This window comes from Trachemys scripta, chromosome 1 (assembly GCF_013100865.1).
Source record: "Trachemys scripta elegans isolate TJP31775 chromosome 1, CAS_Tse_1.0, whole genome shotgun sequence".
Taxonomy (NCBI): domain Eukaryota; kingdom Metazoa; phylum Chordata; order Testudines; family Emydidae; genus Trachemys; species Trachemys scripta.
This window is the reverse complement of record NC_048298.1, coordinates 29,822,317-29,842,427: the sequence shown is the minus strand read 5'-3', so window position 1 is coordinate 29,842,427 and position 20,111 is coordinate 29,822,317. Positions and strand designations below refer to the sequence as shown.

The window sequence follows — 20,111 nt, the reverse complement described above, 5'->3', positions numbered from 1 at the left end:
TGACTCACTCTCTCCAAAGTAATTAAAACATTCCCCACCTAGGATCCAATTTATTTAATCCTTACACACTGGCTCTCCATCCCCAACCCCAGTTGGCTGCTTCTCTCTCCCCCTTACATAGGAAGTCTCCAGCCCTTCCTCACAGGCCCCAGTCCTAATCTGAAGTCTCTCTCCAAGCAACTGTTTGAGCCTCCAGGCCCAAGCCCCCTTGAGTATCTCCCACCCCTTAAATAGGGAGTCCACAGAAGAGCCCTGCAGCAGGTCCAGGATCCCACAGGACCCATTACCATAAAAACAGGATTAAAAATAGTCCCATGCAGGGTTCTGGTAGCCCTACTTCCTACAGCTGGGTCCTAAATTCAATAGTCACTCCTAGACTTTACCTGGCTGGAGTCCTGGCTCTGACTTCCTCCTACCTTAGCAGGCTATTCCTAAGTCCTTCTAGCTAGGGCAACTCTCCTCATCTCAGGGGCTTTCCTGCAAGAGCCTTACCCTTATCATTGCCACAGCCTCCTGGATTCCCCCCTCTGCAGCTTCATGTTGCCCTTTATAGGGGAATCAGCTGCCCTCCATCAGGCCCCTGTTAATGACACAAGTGGGGTGGAGCAGTCCCTTCAGTAATTGGGGTTGGTTGGGCCCAGCCTCGGTCCCTTAAGGGGCAAGCCACCCTGTATCAGTTACCCTTAAGTTACTGATAATATCTCAAATAAATGTTGAGCTTCTAAATAGTTCATATTTTTATAAATATCTCATTTTCCCCTAAATTACTGACATGTCCTTTTAATCTTAACTCAATTTTACCTTAGCTTTATGCCTGAGAATTAGAACAAGTTCCTAATTCAGAGGGTTACTATGGATAAATTTATACAGCATCTATTTATCTTAAACATTTGCAATGCATTTATTATATCATACTAAGAAAGTGATACTCTTGCATGCAACATTAGGTGGAGCTAGACCTACTAGCTAAATAGTAAATGGACAATGTGACAATGTATACGGTGTGATACTATCTTCTTTTCTGATTCCTGTCTGTCAGCTCAACAGTGATGATGGGGCTGAATGAAATCTTTCCGCCACTTTCTGTTTTGTCCTAGCTTCATGGCTTTGTTCATCTTTAAAAAAAAATTGTTCTCTGTCATTCTTTACAGTGTCTATTCAATGCATCCTTGCTCTTCTACTGCTAGTTCCTTCCACGCTGGCGTGTATTGCCATGTATGGAACCTTTTCTAGGTCCATTCTTGACAGATGTCCAAACCATTGCAGTCATCTTTCTTGAATCTTCTGTAACAGGGTTATTTCTTATCCTAGCAAGGGTAGTTAGTAGTGACTGCTAGTGAAAGGGCACATCTGTCCCTGCAAGTGCACCAAGTTTCGTACAGCAAAGATTGCAAATAACTTACAAACTAAGTATAACATTGGCAGAAACAGTATTGCAGCAAGCTAGTGGATAACTTAGAAAGGTGTTGCAGAATGATTATGATACACTGGTCAACCACAAAACCAAGGAGTCGTGGTCTAACACTTGGCAAATATTGGACAATAGAAACCAAATATATTAGCATCTAACTGACCAACAAATATATTGCATTTTCTTCATGTACCTGTGCATGTTTATTAAAATCCATTTGTTCAGAACATATCCTGTTTTCTAGATTATCTGCTTATTCTCTTAGGGCCTGGATTCTTATTTACAATAAAACATACTTTACATCTTTTTGGGAGTGAATTATGTTTAGGGTGTTCTGGAGCTTTGTTTTATTCTTCGTCTGAAGATGGCACCTCCAGGGACATAATGCTCTTTACCATCCAACTGTAACATTGGTTCAGAACTGCTTTAGATGAAAGCGTACCATCAGGGCAGTGGGTGAACCCCCCATTTGGGGAGGCTAACCCACGCAGGGGCGGCTCTATGTTTTTTGCCACCCCAAGTACGGCAGTCAGGCGGCCTTCGGCGGCATGCCTGTGGGCGGTCCGCTGGTTACGCGGATTCGGCGACGTTTCTGCGGGTGATCTGTTGGTCCCACACCTTCGGCGTACCTGCCGCCGAAGCCGCAGGACCAGTGGGCCTCCCGCAGGCATGCCACCGAAGGCTGCCTGAATGCCGCCCTCATGGCGACCGGCATGCCGCCCTCCACGTGCTTGCTGCGCTGGTGCCTGGAGCCGCCCTTGAACCCACCAGCCCTGCCCCTTCTGCCCACAGCACCCCCACACAGTGGGAACCCTGAGGCCTCCTCCCCCAGTGGCCAGAGGAGCCCTGCCCCAGCCACCCCAAGTCACTGGCTGTGCTGAGCCACAGGCCAGCCCTAGCGCTGGGCCAAGCCACTGGCCTGAGCACTGGCCTCTGGCAGGCCCGAGCCCCAGGCTGCTGGCTGGAGCTGAGCCCCTGCAGGCTTCAGGGGAGGAGAGGCAGGGCCTCAGGGTAGAACATGGGTAGAGCCATGACCTGGGGTAGGGGAGGCTTAGCCTGCCCTGCCCTTTGATACCCACCACCCATGCATACCATTAACTGACCACCAAACCCATATCCTGTAGAATGGAGTTGTTCTAGCTGTTAGGGGGAGCACTAGGAGAAGTTTAGCTCCAGTCACTCCAGCAGCGAAGGGATTGTTTTGTCCATCACTACCTACAACCCCTACAGGGTATAGCAAGATGTCCCAGTGCAGCCCAGCCCAGCCCATATGAAGGGCAGTGTGGTCACAACTGTTAGATGGACAGTGATGGACAACCCCCATCATTACAGCTGTCTCCTGCACAATAGGCTAGGTGGGGAAGGTCTCCCAAGCAATAAAAAGATGAAGGAGAAGGGAACACTGATTTGCAAGTAACATTTTTCCCCCCCTACAGGCCACAGCACACAAAAAGTAAATGTTTTAGTATTCACAGATGCCATAGATAGGGGGAACGGGTCAGTGCAGGCACACTAATGCCCTTACGATTGACAGGAATGGGGAGCAAACTCCAAGCTGCACAGCTCTGAGAACAGGCCTTCTCACTCTTTTGCTTGTGTTCTCAGATTGGGGTCTGCACGAAAAAGCACCCAGCTTCCTGCAAACAAAAAACACCAAAGCAAGGTATGTTGCTTATGGGCATGCTGCATGGAAGCAGTTGTAGTGCATGTGATGGCAACTGGAGTTCAGCTGGAAGGCAGGTGAGGCTGCGGTTGCCCTCATAGCTCCATGCTCTGAGGGAGCTGCGCCTGGCTTCTGGAGACTAGGAGCCAGCACGTGCACAGCCAATGTCAGTAGGTCTCTTCTGCAGGTCAGCGTTCTGCACAGGGGGCATGCCAACAGCCCGGCTCTCTCTCTGATCTCTGTACTTGTGCCCCGGGGCCAGCAGAGAGCTCTACACCCCCCGCAAGCAGCAGAAGAGTCAGCGAGTCATCCAGCCCCACCGGCTACTCTCTCCCAGGCTCATTATATCTTTTGCACCCGCTCCGGCCACGCCTCCGCCCTTCAGGTTGCAGCTGCACTGAATGCAAAGGGAGGAAACTCCGCCCCGGGCACTGGTTGCAGCCTTCTCTCCCCCGAGCCTGCTTTAGAGACCTGTGGTCTCCATAGAGATAGTAACACCCTGCACCTTTCAGTCGCTCTCCGGGAACAATACATGGGGGAAAAGGGAGTGAGAAAGGCAGAGAGAAGCAACAGCAGGAAATCGCTGCGAGCTGATCTCTGGACAACTTCCCCGGGATTTTAAACGCACATGCTGCTGCTGCCGGACACAAGCAAACTTCGCCTGGCGACACTGCCGGATGTCACTCCGCGGCCACCCCAGATCGACAGCCTTTTATTAACGCCACCAAAGCTTCTCGGAGCCGCTGCCCAGGACGGACACCCGCTGCCCGTGCGGAGGCGCCCCGGCCGCAAGAACCAGGAGGAGTAGCTGGAAAGGGGAAGCCCCGCTCGGGAGAAGGAGCGAGCTGAAGGGGATGCGTTTGCAAGGGATCGTGCCTGTTGGAGAGGGAGGCGAGCGCTGATCCCAGAGTCGCCGCCGCGAGGATTTACACCGGCCGCTGCTCGATTCAGTTTCTGGAGGGCAGCGTGCGCTGCCGAGGCGGGTCCCGCTGGCGGGGAGCGGGTCCCCGGGAGCTGCGGGCGGGGAGAGGCTGCCAGGCAGCAGGCGTGCGATTGTTTTTAGAGCAGCAGGTTTATGCTAATCACCCTGCCGGGAGCAGCAGTGGGAGGAGGAGAGGAGCCATTTTGAACTCACTTTAAACTTTAAGGTGGAAAAGTTGCAATTCTCCAGTCGGGTCCCGAGCGATGTTCCCTGCCGCGGGGTTCTGAGGGAGCGGCCCCGCCTGGCAGAGGAGGACAAGGCCAGGGTCCCCCGGCCCCGCTGCTCATGGCTGAGGGCGGATGAGCCGCCCAAGGGGGTGGATGGATTTTGCAGGAGCCCTTTGGCTGGGATCGCTGCTGCCGCCTAAGACTCGGAGATGCTGCCGGTGCCCGCTGCCGCCTGGCTCTCGTGGCTGGCTCTGCTCATCCGGCTGGTGCCCGTGGGGGGCTGGGAGCTGCACCTCTCCTGTGGCGCCGGGCGCGCCGGGGACCTGCTGCTGGATGTCTCCCTGGGGCCCGGCTGGCTGTACAGCTTGGACGAGGCGCTGACGGCCCGCCGCGTGCTGGAGGCGGTGGAGGTGACGGCCGCGGGGCAGCTGAGGCGCAGCGGGGCGGCCGGCGGGGGCTGCCCGGCGAGCCCCTCGGGCTGCGGGCGGCTGGAGCGCAACCCGCTGCCTCTCCACGTGCGCATCGCCGCCCAGCGCTCCGGGGCGCTGCTCTTGCTCCGCCTGGCCGTCTACGTGCACAGCCCGGGCTGCCCCCGCCGGTACCGGGGGGCAGACAGCAGGGGCCAGGCGCGGCCCCGGCTCGCCGCCCGGCTCTCCCCGGGGCAGCTCCCAGCCCCGCTCTGCTTCCCCGCAGCCAGCCGGCACCTGCCCCCAGGGCCCGCCGGGGACCTGCGCTCTGCCCTCACGGCCCTGACCAGCTTCCCTGCCTGCAGGTGCCCGGACCACCTCCCCCGGGGCTGCGGCGAGCAGGAGGCAGGGGGGAGGGCTCGGTGCTGCCTGGAGCCCGCCGGGGAGTCCCCTCTGCAGCTGGTCTGTGCCTTGAGGAGGATAGGGGGGGAGATCCTCCTTCAGCTGGGGCTGGAGCGCGCCCCGTCCGCCGGGGCAGAGGGTGGGGAGGAGGAGGAGGGGACTTGGGGGGAACGGGAGCCCGTGGGTGCGAGGGGAGAGGAGAGAGGGGCGGTGGGTGCAGGGCAGGGGGAAGCGCCTACCCTGCAGCTGGGGCCCCAGGGATTGTGGACAGAGGAGCGGGCCCGGAGCGGCTGGGATCCTTCTCTCCAGGGGTCTCGGAGGAGGAGAAGTGCGAACAGCCCTCCGCAATTCCAGCTGCCCAGTTACCAGGTCTCCATCCCCGAGAACGAGCCTGCGGGTACCCAGGTGATCGCCCTGCGGGCCCAGGACCCGGACGAGGGGGAGGCCGGCCGGCTGGTGTACTCCATGGAGGCGCTCTTCGACGAGCGTTCCAATGACTACTTCTCCATCGACCCAGAGACAGGCAGCGTGGTCACCACGCGCAGCCTGGACCGGGAGACCAAGGACACCCACGTGCTGAAGGTGACTGCAACTGACCAGGGTTCCCCCCGCCGCCGCTCAGCCACCACCTACTTGACTGTGACTGTGAGTGACACCAATGACCATGGGCCAGTGTTCGAGCAGCCTGTGTACCGGGAGACCATCCGGGAGAACCTGGAGGTGGGTTATGAGGTGCTGACTATCCGTGCCACGGATGGGGATGCCCCGGCCAACGCCAACATGCTTTATCGCCTGCTGGAGCCAGGTGCTGGGGATGGTGTCTTTGAGATCGACCCTCGCTCTGGAGTAGTGAGGACCCGAGCCCCTGTGGATCGTGAGGAGGTCTCTGAGTACCACTTGGTAGTAGAAGCCAATGACCAAGGAAAGGAACCAGGTCCCCGTAGTGCCACAGCTACAGTACACATCACTGTGGAGGATGAGAATGACAACTACCCACAGTTCAGTGAGAAACGCTACTTGGTTCAGGTGCCAGAGGATGCCCCGGTGAACAGCCAAGTGCTGCAGGTGCAAGCGACTGACCGGGACAGGGGCAGCAATGCCCAGGTGCACTACAGCATTGTGAGTGGCAACCTCAAAGGCCAGTTCTATATCCACTCTTTCTCTGGTGCCATCGACCTGATCAATCCTTTGGACTATGAGACCATCCGTGAGTACACACTGAGAATCAAAGCCCAGGATGGGGGCAGGCCCCCTCTGATTAACTCTAGTGGGATGGTATCAGTGCAAGTGGTGGATGTGAATGACAATGCCCCTATTTTTGTCAGCACCCCCTTCCAGGCCACAGTGCTGGAGAACGTGCCATTGGGCTACTCTGTGCTGCACGTTCAGGCAGTGGATGCTGATTCTGGAGACAATGCCCGTCTGGAGTACGAACTTATAGACTTGTCCCCATCTCCTGTTGTGGTGTCCCCAGGTGGGGAGACTGGGTTTCCATTCCAGATCAATAACAGCACTGGATGGATTACAGTGTCGGCTGAGCTGGACCGAGAGACTGTGGAGAACTATCACTTTGGGGTAGAGGCTAGGGACCATGGAGTGCCTGTCATGACTTCTTCAGCTAGTGTGTCCATCACGGTCCTGGATGTCAATGATAACAACCCGACTTTCACTGAGAAGGTCTATCAGCTCAGGCTGAATGAGGATGCGGCAGTGGGCAGCAGTGTCTTGACTCTGATAGCAGTGGACAGGGACATTAACAGTGTAGTGACCTACCAGATCACCAGTGGCAACACTAGGAACCGCTTTGCCATCACCAGCCAGAGTGGGGGTGGGCTGATCACCCTGGCCTTGCCCCTGGATTACAAGCAGGAGAGGCAGTACGTGCTGACAGTTACTGCGTCAGATGGCACACTCTTTGATACTGTCCAGGTCTTCATCAATGTCACCGATGCCAACACACACCGCCCGGTCTTCCAGAGCTCCCATTACACAGTGAGTGTCAGTGAGGACAAGCCCATTGGCACCTCTATTGTGACCATCAGTGCCACCGATGAAGACACAGGGGAAAATGCCAGGATCACGTACATTTTGGAGGATAACATTCCTCAATTCCGCATTGACCTGGACACGGGCACTATCACCACCCTGATGGAACTAGACTACGAGGACCAAGCCTCTTACACATTGGCCATTACAGCTCGTGACAATGGGATCCCTCAGAAATCTGACACCACCTACGTGGAGATCCTCATCCTGGATGCCAACGACAATGCCCCCCGCTTCCTGCGTGACCGTTACCAGGGCTCGGTCTTTGAGGATGTGCCTCTCTCCACCAGCGTCCTTCAGCTGTCTGCCAACGACCGTGACTCAGGCCTCAATGGCCGCCTCCTTTACACCTTCCAGGGTGGTGATGATGGTGATGGAGACTTTTACATTGAGCCCACTTCTGGAGTGATACGTACCCTGCGCAAGCTGGATCGTGAGAACGTGGCTGTCTACAGCCTGCGGGCCTTTGCCATGGATAGAGGCAGCCCACCTCTCAAAGCCTCTGTAGATATCCAGGTCACTGTGCTGGACATCAATGATAACCCGCCTGTCTTTGAACAGGATGAGTTTGACATCTTTGTGGAGGAGAACAGCCCAGTGGGCTCCATCGTGGCACGGATCAGTGCGGCCGACCCAGACGAAGGGACCAATGCACAAATCATGTACCAGATTGTGGAGGGTAACATCCCTGAGGTTTTCCAGCTTGACCTGCTCAATGGTGACCTCACAGCCCTGATGGATCTGGATTATGAGAGCCGAACGGAATATGTGATTGTGGTGCAGGCCACCTCAGCCCCTCTTGTCAGCCGAGCCACCGTGCACATTCGCCTGTTGGATCAGAATGACAACCCACCTGTGCTGCAGGACTTCCAGATCCTCTTCAACAACTATGTGACCAACAAGTCTAACAGCTTCCCCTCTGGGGTGATTGGCAAGATCCCAGCCTATGACCCTGACGTGTCCGACAGACTGGCCTACACCTTTGTTCAGGGCAACGAGTTGAACTTGCTACTCTTGGACTCTGCCACTGGGGAACTCAAACTCAGTCGAGATCTGGACAACAACAGACCCCTGGAGGCTCTCATGAAAGTGTCGGTCTCAGGTAAGAAAACTTGGCAGGGGATAATAATGTATGAGAACTTTGTTTATTAGACCAACATACTGGTACAGGCAGCAAGAACTTTTAATTTCCTGGGGCAGTGGCTTATTTGTGAAATTTCTGGAGAGGAGCCACAAAAATGTATCAAAGCTATGTGCTGTGGACTGAAGTGAATAGTATGTTGAGATGTATTTAGTCAGTGATATTTTGAATCACGGAGAAAAACAGATAGAGGTTGAGGGCAAAATATATTCCCTGGGCATAGTTAGCTATTTAGGCTAAAATTTTCAGATGTGGATGCATAGAGTTAATAATTGACCTGATTTTTAAAGATGCTAAGAATGCACAGCTCTCATTGATTGACTTACATTTAATGTTTAGACTTACTTCTATGATTTGTTATACATAAGAACAGTAAAAAGTAAAATTAGCGGGTGCACTGTACATAAGAGTTGGGGGTTTCCCTTTTTTTTTTTTAACACCAAGGTAAAACAGATTTGATTATTTCCTTTTGAATGTTGGGAAAGTTGGCTGGTAAATCTCCTTTAGATTTTGGGTCAAACTTTCTACTAGTGTAACATGGGCAAAACTCCATTGAAGTTGGTGGAGCGTCACCCATTTGCATCAGCAACCAAAATTTTTGCCTTTTGTTTACATCCTTAGAAAATGACTCCTGAAAAAACAGTCAGTTACAGCTGTCTAACACAGTTAATTTCAGTGGTGTTGCTTTGGTGTAACTGAGGATGTTTGTTGGCACATAGTGTCACCAAAATAAGCATTGAAAAATTTCTTTTTTGTCTTTGAGGCTTACCTAATCTAGTATGTAGTCACAGTAATTTATTTATTGTGTTAGTAGGTACAGTGGCTTTAAATTATACAGTGAATTGACATATGAATGCAAGTCCTAAATTGTTACTGTTTTGTTTTACAATACAGTATTTTAAATAACTTGTGAGACAATCCCCATACAAAAGAACTGCACTTTCTCCTCAGTTTCTTGTTTATTATGGAATTACAGTTTGTAATTATGGTACATACAGTGCATTAATAATGCAATGACTAATCTCCTCCCCAAATTCCACTATGCTGTCTTTATCATGGGCCTGATCCTGCACAACTCCCGTTGACTTCAAAGGCCCATCATGAGCAACATTTGCCCTGCAGCCTAACACAAATATTTGTATTCTTTTATGTGAAGTAGGATATGTAAGTACTAAGTGTGTGTAATGATATCTTTTCTTAACACAAATCATTCAGATATCTAAATATGGCACAATCCTGGCAACACTTGCTACTGTTAGTAGCGTCACTAAGATAAGTGGGACCTCATGGTAGAGAGCACTGTGCTCTGTCATGTTTGCAGGATCAGGGTCTTTGTTTGCTGCAGGGTAAAGGAAAGTGGTGTTAACTCCAGTCACTGGAGTTATTAGTGTGTGTCATCTGGCAATGGGTTCATATTTCATGCAAAATGCTAGAAGGGAACTATTGTGGTAAAATTAGCTCATAACTGTTATTTCCACATTCTTTGAAAGCTTACAGAGAAACAGGCAATTGGCTTGTAAGTTTGAAATAAGGCATATATGTGATTTACATGGTCATAATCAGCCTGAACCAGCTGACAGAAAGCAGTAGCTTCTTATCTAACAGCAGGAGATAAAGAATTGGACAAAAAGCAAGAAGGCTGGAAAGGTGATTAAAATGGGCTAGATTTGGAGAGCATATGGGATAGAAGTAGAAGATGATAGCATTCCTTTCTCATCCTAATAATGTCTTCATCCATTTATGCAGATTTTAGTGGGTGAAATATATATAAAAATATGGAAATGAAGGCATGAATGCTTAGAGCACAGTTAAACTGCTGTTTTATGAGGTTTCATGTAATACAGCTATGACGAGTAATGCATTGTTATTACATTTTTGTGAGAATGTGAGCACTGAAACGCCTCTGTAATATTCAAAACTGGTTATCCCTATCACAGCTGCACCCCCCTGGGGATATTTGAAAGAGGCGTTTTTGTCAGTTAGCATTCTTAAGTAATTTTGGCAGGCATCAAAGTCAGTTTGATACTGTTTTTGAAAAGTTTTCTGTGTGTGGGAAAAGATTGCTACATAGAGATATTTAAGAGGGCAGAGGTCTTCAGAGCTTGTGATTCCATTTAGGAAACTCTCACCTCTCCACTTTCTCCAGTTTTCTTTAACAAGTGAAATGGAGAGATGAACAGCCTTGGAGTGAAATATTCAATGTTGTTATCTGTAGTTAACTGAAGAATGTGTCTGTTGGGTGGTCATTAACCTACCTATCAGCCCAGGCAAGCAATCCTGATGCAGGCAAAAGTTCTGTCAGAGTCTGTGGGAGTTTGAGATGTATATGGACTCTTATGGGGCATACAAAATGCTGTTGCTGCTGTGCAATCATGTTTTCACCTACTGACATGGGCTACATCTGAGGTTTGCTGTGAAGGCACTGTGGATAAGTGTGGTTGTAAATAAAAAATTAAGTTGATCAGATGTGATAGGTCTTAAACAAATGAGATGAGACATACTGTACCAGGGCTAGCCAAACTTACTGACCCTCCGAGTCACATATGAATTTTGAGAGCTGGGGTGCCTGTCAGGGCTCAGGGCTTCAGCCCCACTCCTGCTAAAGCCCCGAGCCTGGCCAGGTGCACCCCATGGGACTGAAGCCCCTACCCCACTACCCTGCTGCAAGGCAGAGGTCCCGAGCTCCCCCCACTCCAGTCTGGTAGGTGGAGAATGGGGAGGGGTGGAGGAGGCTCTGTGAGCCGCACTTTAACTGTAAAAGAGCCGCATGCAGCTCGCGAGCCAGGGTTTGGCCACCCCTGTACTATACAATTACATTAACTTGGGACTTTGACATTTGGATAAAACAGCATTCTTTTATTTGATCTGTAATTGACTTTTCAAAATGCATGTTTTTATTTGGCAAACAAAAGTCCAAAGTTGTTGTTAAAAAATCTCTGGAAAATCAGGAAATAGAATTATAGATGTAGTGAAATTTGAAAATGAGAGACCCACTTCATTTAAAAACATAGTCACCTTCAACAGCATGGATAGCTGCAGAAGCCATACTGAGGCTATGTCTACACTACCGCGGTAAGTCGACCTATGCTATGCAACTCCAGCAACATGAATAATGTAGGTGGAGTCTATGTACCTTAGGTCGAGTTACCGCAGGGTCTACACCACAGGGGGTCGACGGGAGAAAATCTCCTGGTGACTTACCTTACTCTTCTCGTTGGGGGTAGAGTACAGGGGTCGACTGGAGAGTGATCTGCTGTCGATTTAGCGGGTCTTTACTAGACCCGCTAAATCGACTGCCAGTGGATCGATCTCAGAGCGTCGATCCCCTCTGTAGTGTAGAGCTGCCCTGAGACTCTGGCCAGACAGTCCAGAAAGAGGGATTCCTCTGTGTGTGGATTTTCCTGTGCTGTGGCACTGTTTCTCCTGGCCCTAGATGCCTCTGAAAGCCCACAACAAAGTCTGGGATAGCTGCACAGAGAGGAAGCCTAGCAGCGGTGAGGTTGTGTGGATGACTGTTATTAATGTACATCTTTTCCTATGGCAACCAGCGGGGAATCTTCTTGAAAGGCAGAGGAAAATTAGTCTTTGAGCTGGTCCCCTCCATGCATGAAACTTCCCTTCATAGGGCATGGGCTAAGGGCAGGACAACCTGGATAGCAGTGGATCTCTGGGCCCCAGTTTATTCTGCAGGAAAATGGGGAGAAATCCTGTCCCAGCCCCCACTGCTGGAAAGTTTGCAAAGAAATCTCACAGTTGTCCTCTATTTTACACCTGCACTGGACTTTTCTACAGGAAGGGATGGTCTGGCCTTATATTTCCCTTGCCTGTGTGTGGGATCACAAGGTATGAATTTTTGAATAGTTGGGATGAAATACTCACCCCACTGAAATTATTGGGAGTTTTACCATTGAGTTCAATGGGGTCAGGATTTCATGCTGGGGATCTAAAAGGTTTTGAATGTTAGAATCTGCAATTGCTTTAGTGTTGTTACAAATCATGAAATTAGTAAAATTATCAGGATTATGAACTGATATTCTTTTTCTTCACCTATAACAACATGAGCAAAAATTAAAGGGACACCGTCAACTTGCAGTCTAGTCAGTCTGTGAAAATGAGTTAAAAGTAATTAGATATAAAGCATCTGCCCCTAATTTCCCCCTGCTAATTTTAACAGTTTATAGTACCATTTTCCTGTATTAAAAAATTATATATATATATTTCCTCTTGTGCTGTGGGCAGCAGTCCTGGAACACTTTTTATAGTGGGGCGCTGAAAGCCAGCGAAACTGTAAAGCAGCGGTCCCCAAACTTTTTACTGCGCCACTCCTCAGAACTGGGGCCTGGAGCAGGGCCATGTCTCCAGGAGTGGGGAGATGCAGACAGGGGCAAGGGGGCCGAAACTGGGGCTGGCAGCTGGTACCCTGCGTAAAATCTCACCCCTATCCCAAACCCTTAGTTCCCATGCCTATGGCTGTGGGAAGGAAAACAAAAAACAAACAGGAGTGGAAAACTGATTCTGGCCCCAATCTTGCATAGAGATCCACTTGTCAGTTGAATGGGACTTTAAGTGCCCGATCCCACAAACACTTGTGTGCACATTTAACTTTACTATCATGAGTATTCCCATTGATCTCAGTGGGACAACTTGCATCAGTAATGTTCAGTATATGTACCTGGTCAGAGCGTAAATGAATACACAGGTAAAATAATGAAAATAACTGTACATCAATGTGGTCAAATGCACAAAATAAACACATGGAATAAAATAATTTTTTTCTCTAATTTCTCTCTCATAATCTTAAATATTATTTGTAGAAAAAGTAGTTTAAAAGAAAACCTCTTTCAGACAGAAGTGTGATTTATTTATTTATTTCCCCATTTGCTGGTGCCCCTTTAATCAAATCTCTTTTTCCAGATTGCAGTAGAGCTTTTTGGAGGTATTTTTCGAAGGAGACTTTTAGTTCTTGGTTTTGTATCTAAAGTGCTTTAAAACCAAATCATATTATTTTATTTTTTCAACCCACTGTCCCCAGAACACATAATTTTAGATTCTGAATTCTGGGGACACGTCAGCTTGAAACTGCCAAAATGTATTAATATCAGATTGTGAGACAATGTCCTCAAAATATATTTTTAAAAGACAAAAGAACATTGCAGTATGTAACTTATCTTTTAATAGTTTAAATATTTCAAAATGTAAGCATGCTGCTAACTCCAGTTGCAGAGATCTAAAGGTATGAAGATTGAATATTTTTACCAAAAGCATTCAATCATTTAAGCTTTCAGGTGTGACAGGAAACATGGAAACTGAATAAAAATAACAAGGTTTGTGGGCCTTTCAGCTGCTTGTTCTGATAAACTTTTCTACTCGTTGGTGTTAGATGAATTTAAGTTTGATAAATGTTATTTAAAACTGTTTCCCTAGTAAACCTGTGATTCTTCTTCTGGAAAAAAACAGGACTATTGGAAAAAATAGAGAACCCTAAGTAAAAAAATTAAATGCCAGCAGTCATTTTGCACCAGTTGATTTTTTTTCATTATCATTCATTGGATTATTTCTAATCTGTTCTGATCATCACTCTCTGTGAAATTATTGCCATTTGATTTTTTTAGTGGTTATTGGTGCTACCATTTGGTCACATTAGTAGAAACAAAATCATCTTTTGGGAAAATGAGAGAAACTTTCTGAGAGGTCACAGAAAATGGAAAGCAGAGATGGCTGAAACAAAAATTAATTTGTAAATTAGAGGGAGTATTATAGGACTTTTTCTTTTGCAAAATTCCATTTTTAATCCTTCTCAAACTTGAGGTTGAAGTTTAGGGTCAAACTTTCAAAAACACTTAAGACAGGAGCCAAAGTCCTATTTTCAAAAGTAATTTAGAAACCTAATTTCCAAAGGCTTTCAATGAGAGTTAGGCTCCCGTGTGCCTAAGCCACTTTTGAAAATGGGGCTTTGACTCTTACATTACATAGGTACTTTTACCAGCAGTGAATAATTTTTTGTAAATTGTTTTCCATTAGGTGCTTGGTATCATGGTGATAAGTGTTCTAAAAAGACCTAGATGGAGATAACTATGAATTATTTCCTATGTACCTCAGTTCATTGTCAATGTAGCTAAAACCCTGATCCTGCAATTTACAGTTGTGCCTTTGTGGAATCCACCTTGGTTATGGGGTCTCTGGCAGGAGCAGTTGTCTGCCTGTCCAATGCAAATTGCAGGATTGGAACCTAAAATTCTATTTTTCAATTTTGAAGGCAAATACCTAAATTCAGTACATATGTTTCTTAATATACTATGCATTTAATTTACTACTAATATTGCACATCACCTACACTTCAATTGTAAATGAGTTTTGTTATAATTAAGGCTACGTTTTAGTCACGGGTATTTTTAATAAGAGTCATGGATAGGTCACGGGCAGTAAAAAAAAAATTGACGGCCTTGGCCTGTCCATGAATTTTACTATATACCCCTAACTAAAACTTGGGCCAGGGCACTGTGGATGCTGGGGGTGGTGTGTGGCCCGAAACCCCTGCTAGTGCTGGGGGGGAGATGGGCGGCGGCTCCCGACCTGGGACCCCTGCTGGTGCTGGGGAGGGGGGAGAGTTGGCAGGGCTGGCAGGCTCCCTTCCTGGCTCCGACCGGCGTGTCCCTGCAGCTCATAGGGGTGGGGCGGCCAGGGGAGCTCTGCACAGTGCTCCCGCCACAGGTGCCGGATCTGTAGCTCCCATTGGCAGGCAGCGCGCGGAACCCCGTGGCCACTCTGACTAGGAGCTGCAGGGATGAGCTGGGGAGCCCCCCCCCAGGTAAGCGCCGCCCTGTACCCCAACCCCGTGCCCCAGCCCTGAGCCCCCTCCCACACACCCAAACTGTTGCTGGCCTAGGGGCTGCCCGTCTCAGGCAGTCCCTGAGCCAGCACCAGCTGCTGCAGAAGTCAGAGATCACAGAAAGTCACGGAATCCATGACTTCCTTGACCTCCGTGACAGACACACAGCCTTAATTATAATTATGATGAAATGTAGAAGTAAGGAACTTGAATATGGTTTTCTTTACCATTGTCTTTATAGCAGATAAGAGCAATTAAATTATCAAGTTGTTGTTATTGCTGGCATTTTATAGTTATGTTTAAAGAAGGCAGTGCTCAAAGTTTGTTTTCAATTATGTGCTTTCAATAAACCACTAAGTATGTGAGCTAACAGTATTTCCTTTTATGTTCTTCTGACCATACGTTAGATATTAAAGTGGGATTTAATGAAGTCACTATAACACCAACAAACCCAAATTAAGATAAGACTCATGTAATGGTGCAATAAATGTTTATTATTCTAACTCCGTGATCGTCAAGGGATAATTTTCATTATTGTAGTTAAAAAGTCATTATGCCAATGTTACCCCATTACCAGTTTAGTCATTTTCTATACAAATAGAACAGAAGGTTGTGCACCTTGTTTTGTATTATTTGTCTATTTTAGAGCTGCAGTTTCCTCATGGACAGAGGGCAGATACTACAGTGATAAGTTCTCTATAAACACCTATGATATTTTTAGCAGGGTTTGAGGTTAAAAGAACAAAAGGCATGGAAATACAACAGGAGGGGTTGGGGGAAAACTTTGCAAGGTCATTTTGGGTTTGCAAAGAATGCATGATCTGACCCCAAGTGATGAGGTCCAGTGTTTCATTGCTTTATGGAAGTGTAGACTGTGTACATCTTTGGGGTTTTGCATCTTATTATATGGCTGATTTTGCTTTATTAGGTTCATGAAGAATTGTGCCAGTGACTTCAGTGATCTGGGATCAGGCCCTATAGAGATGCTGAGGGCTTGGGTTTTTCTTCTTGTTGTTGTTGTTTCAGCTATGCAGAGTAACCAGTTCCTTTATGAGTGATGTTTCTGCCTTTTTGCAAGAACTTGCTTTCATTTCAATCATTCACAAAGTTACTGGTAGCTTGGGGAAAAGGTCTGGTTTCAGGCATCAACAAAGAAGGGATTAACACATGAACTGCTTGCTGCGGCCTCCCTGTAGCCACTAGGGAAGTAAATTCTATAAGTGTAGAACATCATTGGCCATGACATCCTTGCAGGTTATATACAATTACAAGATTACAGTGTACTTATGAATGGATGACCTTTAATGCTCCCCATTCCTATCATGATGCTTGGATAATGATGTACAGATACATCAGGTTTCTTACAAAATGATCATGTGGACGTAGAACCCACTGTGTAGTGGGAATAGCCTAAAACTGTAATTTAGAATTGGAACATTCCTGTTGGTCTTGAAAAGCTCTGAAAGTGCAATAGCTGGCACGTCTCGTGGTAAAGTAATCTGAGAAACAGCAATAATCTGAAGACTGAAAAAGACTAGGGAGTAAGTTGTTATTGATCATGTTTAGTCTGTGTTTGTCTATGAAAGACAGCTGCATGATTATAGTCCATAATTCTTACTTTTGGCTGTGTGTTAGAAGACAAAAAGAGCTGCAGGAAGTTTACGTTACTCAAATGATGAAGGAATCATCATCATTATTTATTTAAAATGTGGTAGCGTCCAAATGGCTTAATCAGGATCGGCTCTTCATTTTGCTGGGAAGTATACAAACAGGAAGTGATACAAATGGTCCCTGCCCCAAAGCACTACCTGACTGCATAATGACAGGAGACACTCTGTGGGGCTATGATCTGTCCCTCGCTGTGACGGGTTGAACCCCCCATCTGGGATGCCACCTGGTGTGCTGTGGTCTCACTGGTTCCGCCCGTTCCACCAGGGTTGTCTTACCCTGTTCCACTGTGCCAGGCCCTCAAGCCTTCTCCAGCGCACACACACACAGGTAGGGGCACCACTCTAATTCTCCTCCCCTCCCAGGCTTGCGGCGCCAAACAGCTGATTGGCGCCGCAAGTCTGGGAGGCGGGAGAAGTGGAGCAGCCGCTGCGCTGGGAGAGGGAGTCTGAGCCACACGTGTCAGAGGTTGTGGTGCTCCACCATTCCTGAAAATCAGACCCAAGCCAATTCAACTTGGGGACCCAGAAACTGTAGCACCCAAAATTAGAGAACAATTTTGAAAACTTTGGTCTAAGTCAGGAACACCCAAGCAAAGAACATCAGAGTTTAAGGTCCCAGTATTCTATTGGCTAGACACCTAGGTATGATGGTTCATATGTACTCATGAAATGTTGCAAACTTCATTCTTCAGAATATAGACTGACGTTTTGGGGAGGAGTGACTGGAAGAATAGTTGTCCCAAAATATCTTTGGCTGCCACTCCCTGCCCTCCCCATCTACTTCCTTGGAGGGCAGGGGGCCACCAAGAGGTGGAGGGGATATTAACTGGTAGTCAGCACCAGAGGTGAAAGTAAGCCGGTCCGGTCCGGTACAGCGTACTGGCAAGAGCCAGTACGCCGTGCCGGACTACACCGGCTTCCGTGGCGGGGATTCCACCGCCGGAGCTGCGGTGGGGATTTAAAGGGCCTGGAACTCCATGGCAGCCGGAGCCCAGGGCCCTTTAATTTGCCCCTGAACCCCAGGGGCTCCCAGACACCTCTGCAGCTGGGAGCCCCAGGTTGATTTAAAGGCCCTGGTGCTCCCAGCCACAGCTGGTGCCCCAGGGCCTTTAAATCGTGAGAGGCCCCGCCTCTTCCGGTTGAGGCCCCGCCTCTTCCAGATGAGGCCACGCCCCCTCAGTACTCCGGTAGTACCGGGAAGTCCTGTAAGTTACTTTCACCCCTGGTCAGTACTGACCTACTTCTGGAATTCTCACAGAGTTAATTAAGAGGATAATTGTAGAAAGAGTGGCCCCTCCCTATCTATGGAGCACTGGTGGAGGGTATTCTGTGGGCTCAGGAGAAAGTGTGGAGTATGCAATATAACTAGTGCTTCCCTCTTCCCTTTCTCACCCAGATTCACTGCTGTTTGTTCCACTTCACTTGGGGAAGTCGAGGGGAGCACTTGGCCCTTATAAATGTTTGTATGTACCTTTAGTTTTAGTGTCTGTTGGCTCACAAGTGTAGAGTAGCAGATGAACTCTGGACCATACTATTCTTTAAAAAGTGAACATTTTATTTTATTTTATTTTTCTGGTGATCACAATTAATAAAAAAACCTGCTAGTTTATAGCAGCGAGTTATCTGTCACTATGCCTAAGTTTTTTTTGTTTTGTTTTGTTTTTTTACCTTTCTGTAGCAGAGGTCCCTTTATCTCAATACAGCATTATATTGTCAGTATGTTTCCATGAAATATTTTGCTCTGCTAGCAGCAAATGTTTTCCTGCCTGTTGAAACAAAAATATACCACTCCTATGAATTAAATGGAAGGAAACACATATTAAAGCAAAAAGGCAGCAATAGCTTTTTGCCAATTGAAATAGATCATACAAAATGGTGAGGTTAACATTTCTCTATTCATCATAATCCTTTTGAAAAGTGTTACTGTAAAAAGTAACCAGCATTGAAGATATTTGTTTCTGTCTATATCTCTATATATACATAATGTGTTATGTACATCTATTATTTTTTCAACAAACCTTTAACAAGAAATTTCTACAGCTACACTAATATGTCATTGACTGAGATGTACTAAACACAATATAATTGTATTTCTGAATCTCACTCCACAAAGTCAAAAGTTTATAACTAGGGCTGTCAAACAATTAAAAAAATTAATCGTGAGATTTAAAAAAGTGTGATTAATCGCAGTTTTAATCACACTGTTAATAGAATACCAATTTAAATTTATTATAAATATTTTTGGATATTTTTCTACATCTTCAAATATACTGATTTCAATTACAACACAATACAAATTGTACAGTGTACACTTTCTATTATTTTTTATTACAAATATTTGCACTTTAAAAAAAAAAAGAAATAGTATTTTTCAATTTACCTCATACAAGCACTTTAATGTAGTTCAGAGTTACGGACAGCCTCCATTCCCGAGGTGTTCGTAACTCTGAGGTTCTACTGTATATGGCATATTACAGTTCTCTCACCTCCCCCAAATTAAAAAAAAATGCCATCCATGTAAATCTCTAAGAGATGAATAAAATATATGTAGTCACTCATTTTTAGATAAGAGAAATAGAGTGAAAAGTCAGCCTAGTCAAAATTGTAAATGAAATACAGAAATCTTTTCTCATGAGGGCTGCAAACTGGCTATCTCAGTCCAACATGTTTTGTATTCTATTTCTGCTGTTTAGCAGGACATCAGTTGTTATTTGGAATTGTTGAATTGCATTCAAATAGTTTGTCTGTGCTACTTGTGATTACAGAGGTTTAGTGCTCTTTTTATCTTTTTGGATACATTACTGTAATGGACTCTTTAGACACACATAGGCATTAATGGAATACGGTTGTCAAAAGAACACTTTTAATTGGCTGATGTTAATATTAAAAGGTTGCTGTTTATGCTGGAAAAAGAGCAGCTGGTAACAACTTTAGGATTCATTAACTTTTAGTGAATTGGATGTGCTGTGAAGTGTGTCTGACTTTTTCATTTTTAAATTCACAGACATGGCAAATGAAATATTAACAATGGTTAATTCCCCAATTCTGCAAACATTTAACTTTATGCATATAAGTATTCTCATTACGCCCAATCCCAAAGTTTAAAGTTATGCACGTGGTAAGTGTTTGCATAGTTTGTGTTGATGTTAATTTACATGTTGGGGGTTCCTCTAGATCAGTGTTTCTCAAACTGAGGGTCCTGACCCAAAAGGGGGTCACAAGGCTATTGTGGGGGGAGGGGGTTGCAAGATCACAAAAAAATATTGCTGGGGGAGAGGGAGCTGAGGGTGGGGTACAGCAGCCTCCAGTCTCTGTCTGCTCAGCTCTGAAGGCAGCACCGCTGTCAGTAGCAGTGCAGAAGTAAGGGGGGCAATACCATGAGAATGCACCTAT

The 20,111-nt window shown here is 47.0% G+C and overlaps 1 protein-coding gene across 4 annotated transcripts in view; it reads left to right on the top strand.

The window, feature by feature from the left end:
- The first annotated feature begins 3,478 nt into the window (after positions 1–3,478).
- CELSR1 (cadherin EGF LAG seven-pass G-type receptor 1) overlaps positions 3,479–20,111 on the top strand; it is a 265,428-nt gene continuing 248,795 nt past the window's right edge. For 3 of the 4 annotated variants that reach the window (XM_034767036.1, XM_034767029.1, XM_034767027.1), the window contains exon 1: positions 3,480–8,180. In XM_034767036.1, coding sequence (XP_034622927.1) covers positions 4,433–8,180 — 3,748 coding nt within the window. In that variant the 5' untranslated portion in view covers positions 3,480–4,432. Of the gene's footprint in view, positions 8,181–20,111 lie in introns of all 4 variants that reach the window. The other variant, XM_034767045.1, reaches the window with a different exon arrangement.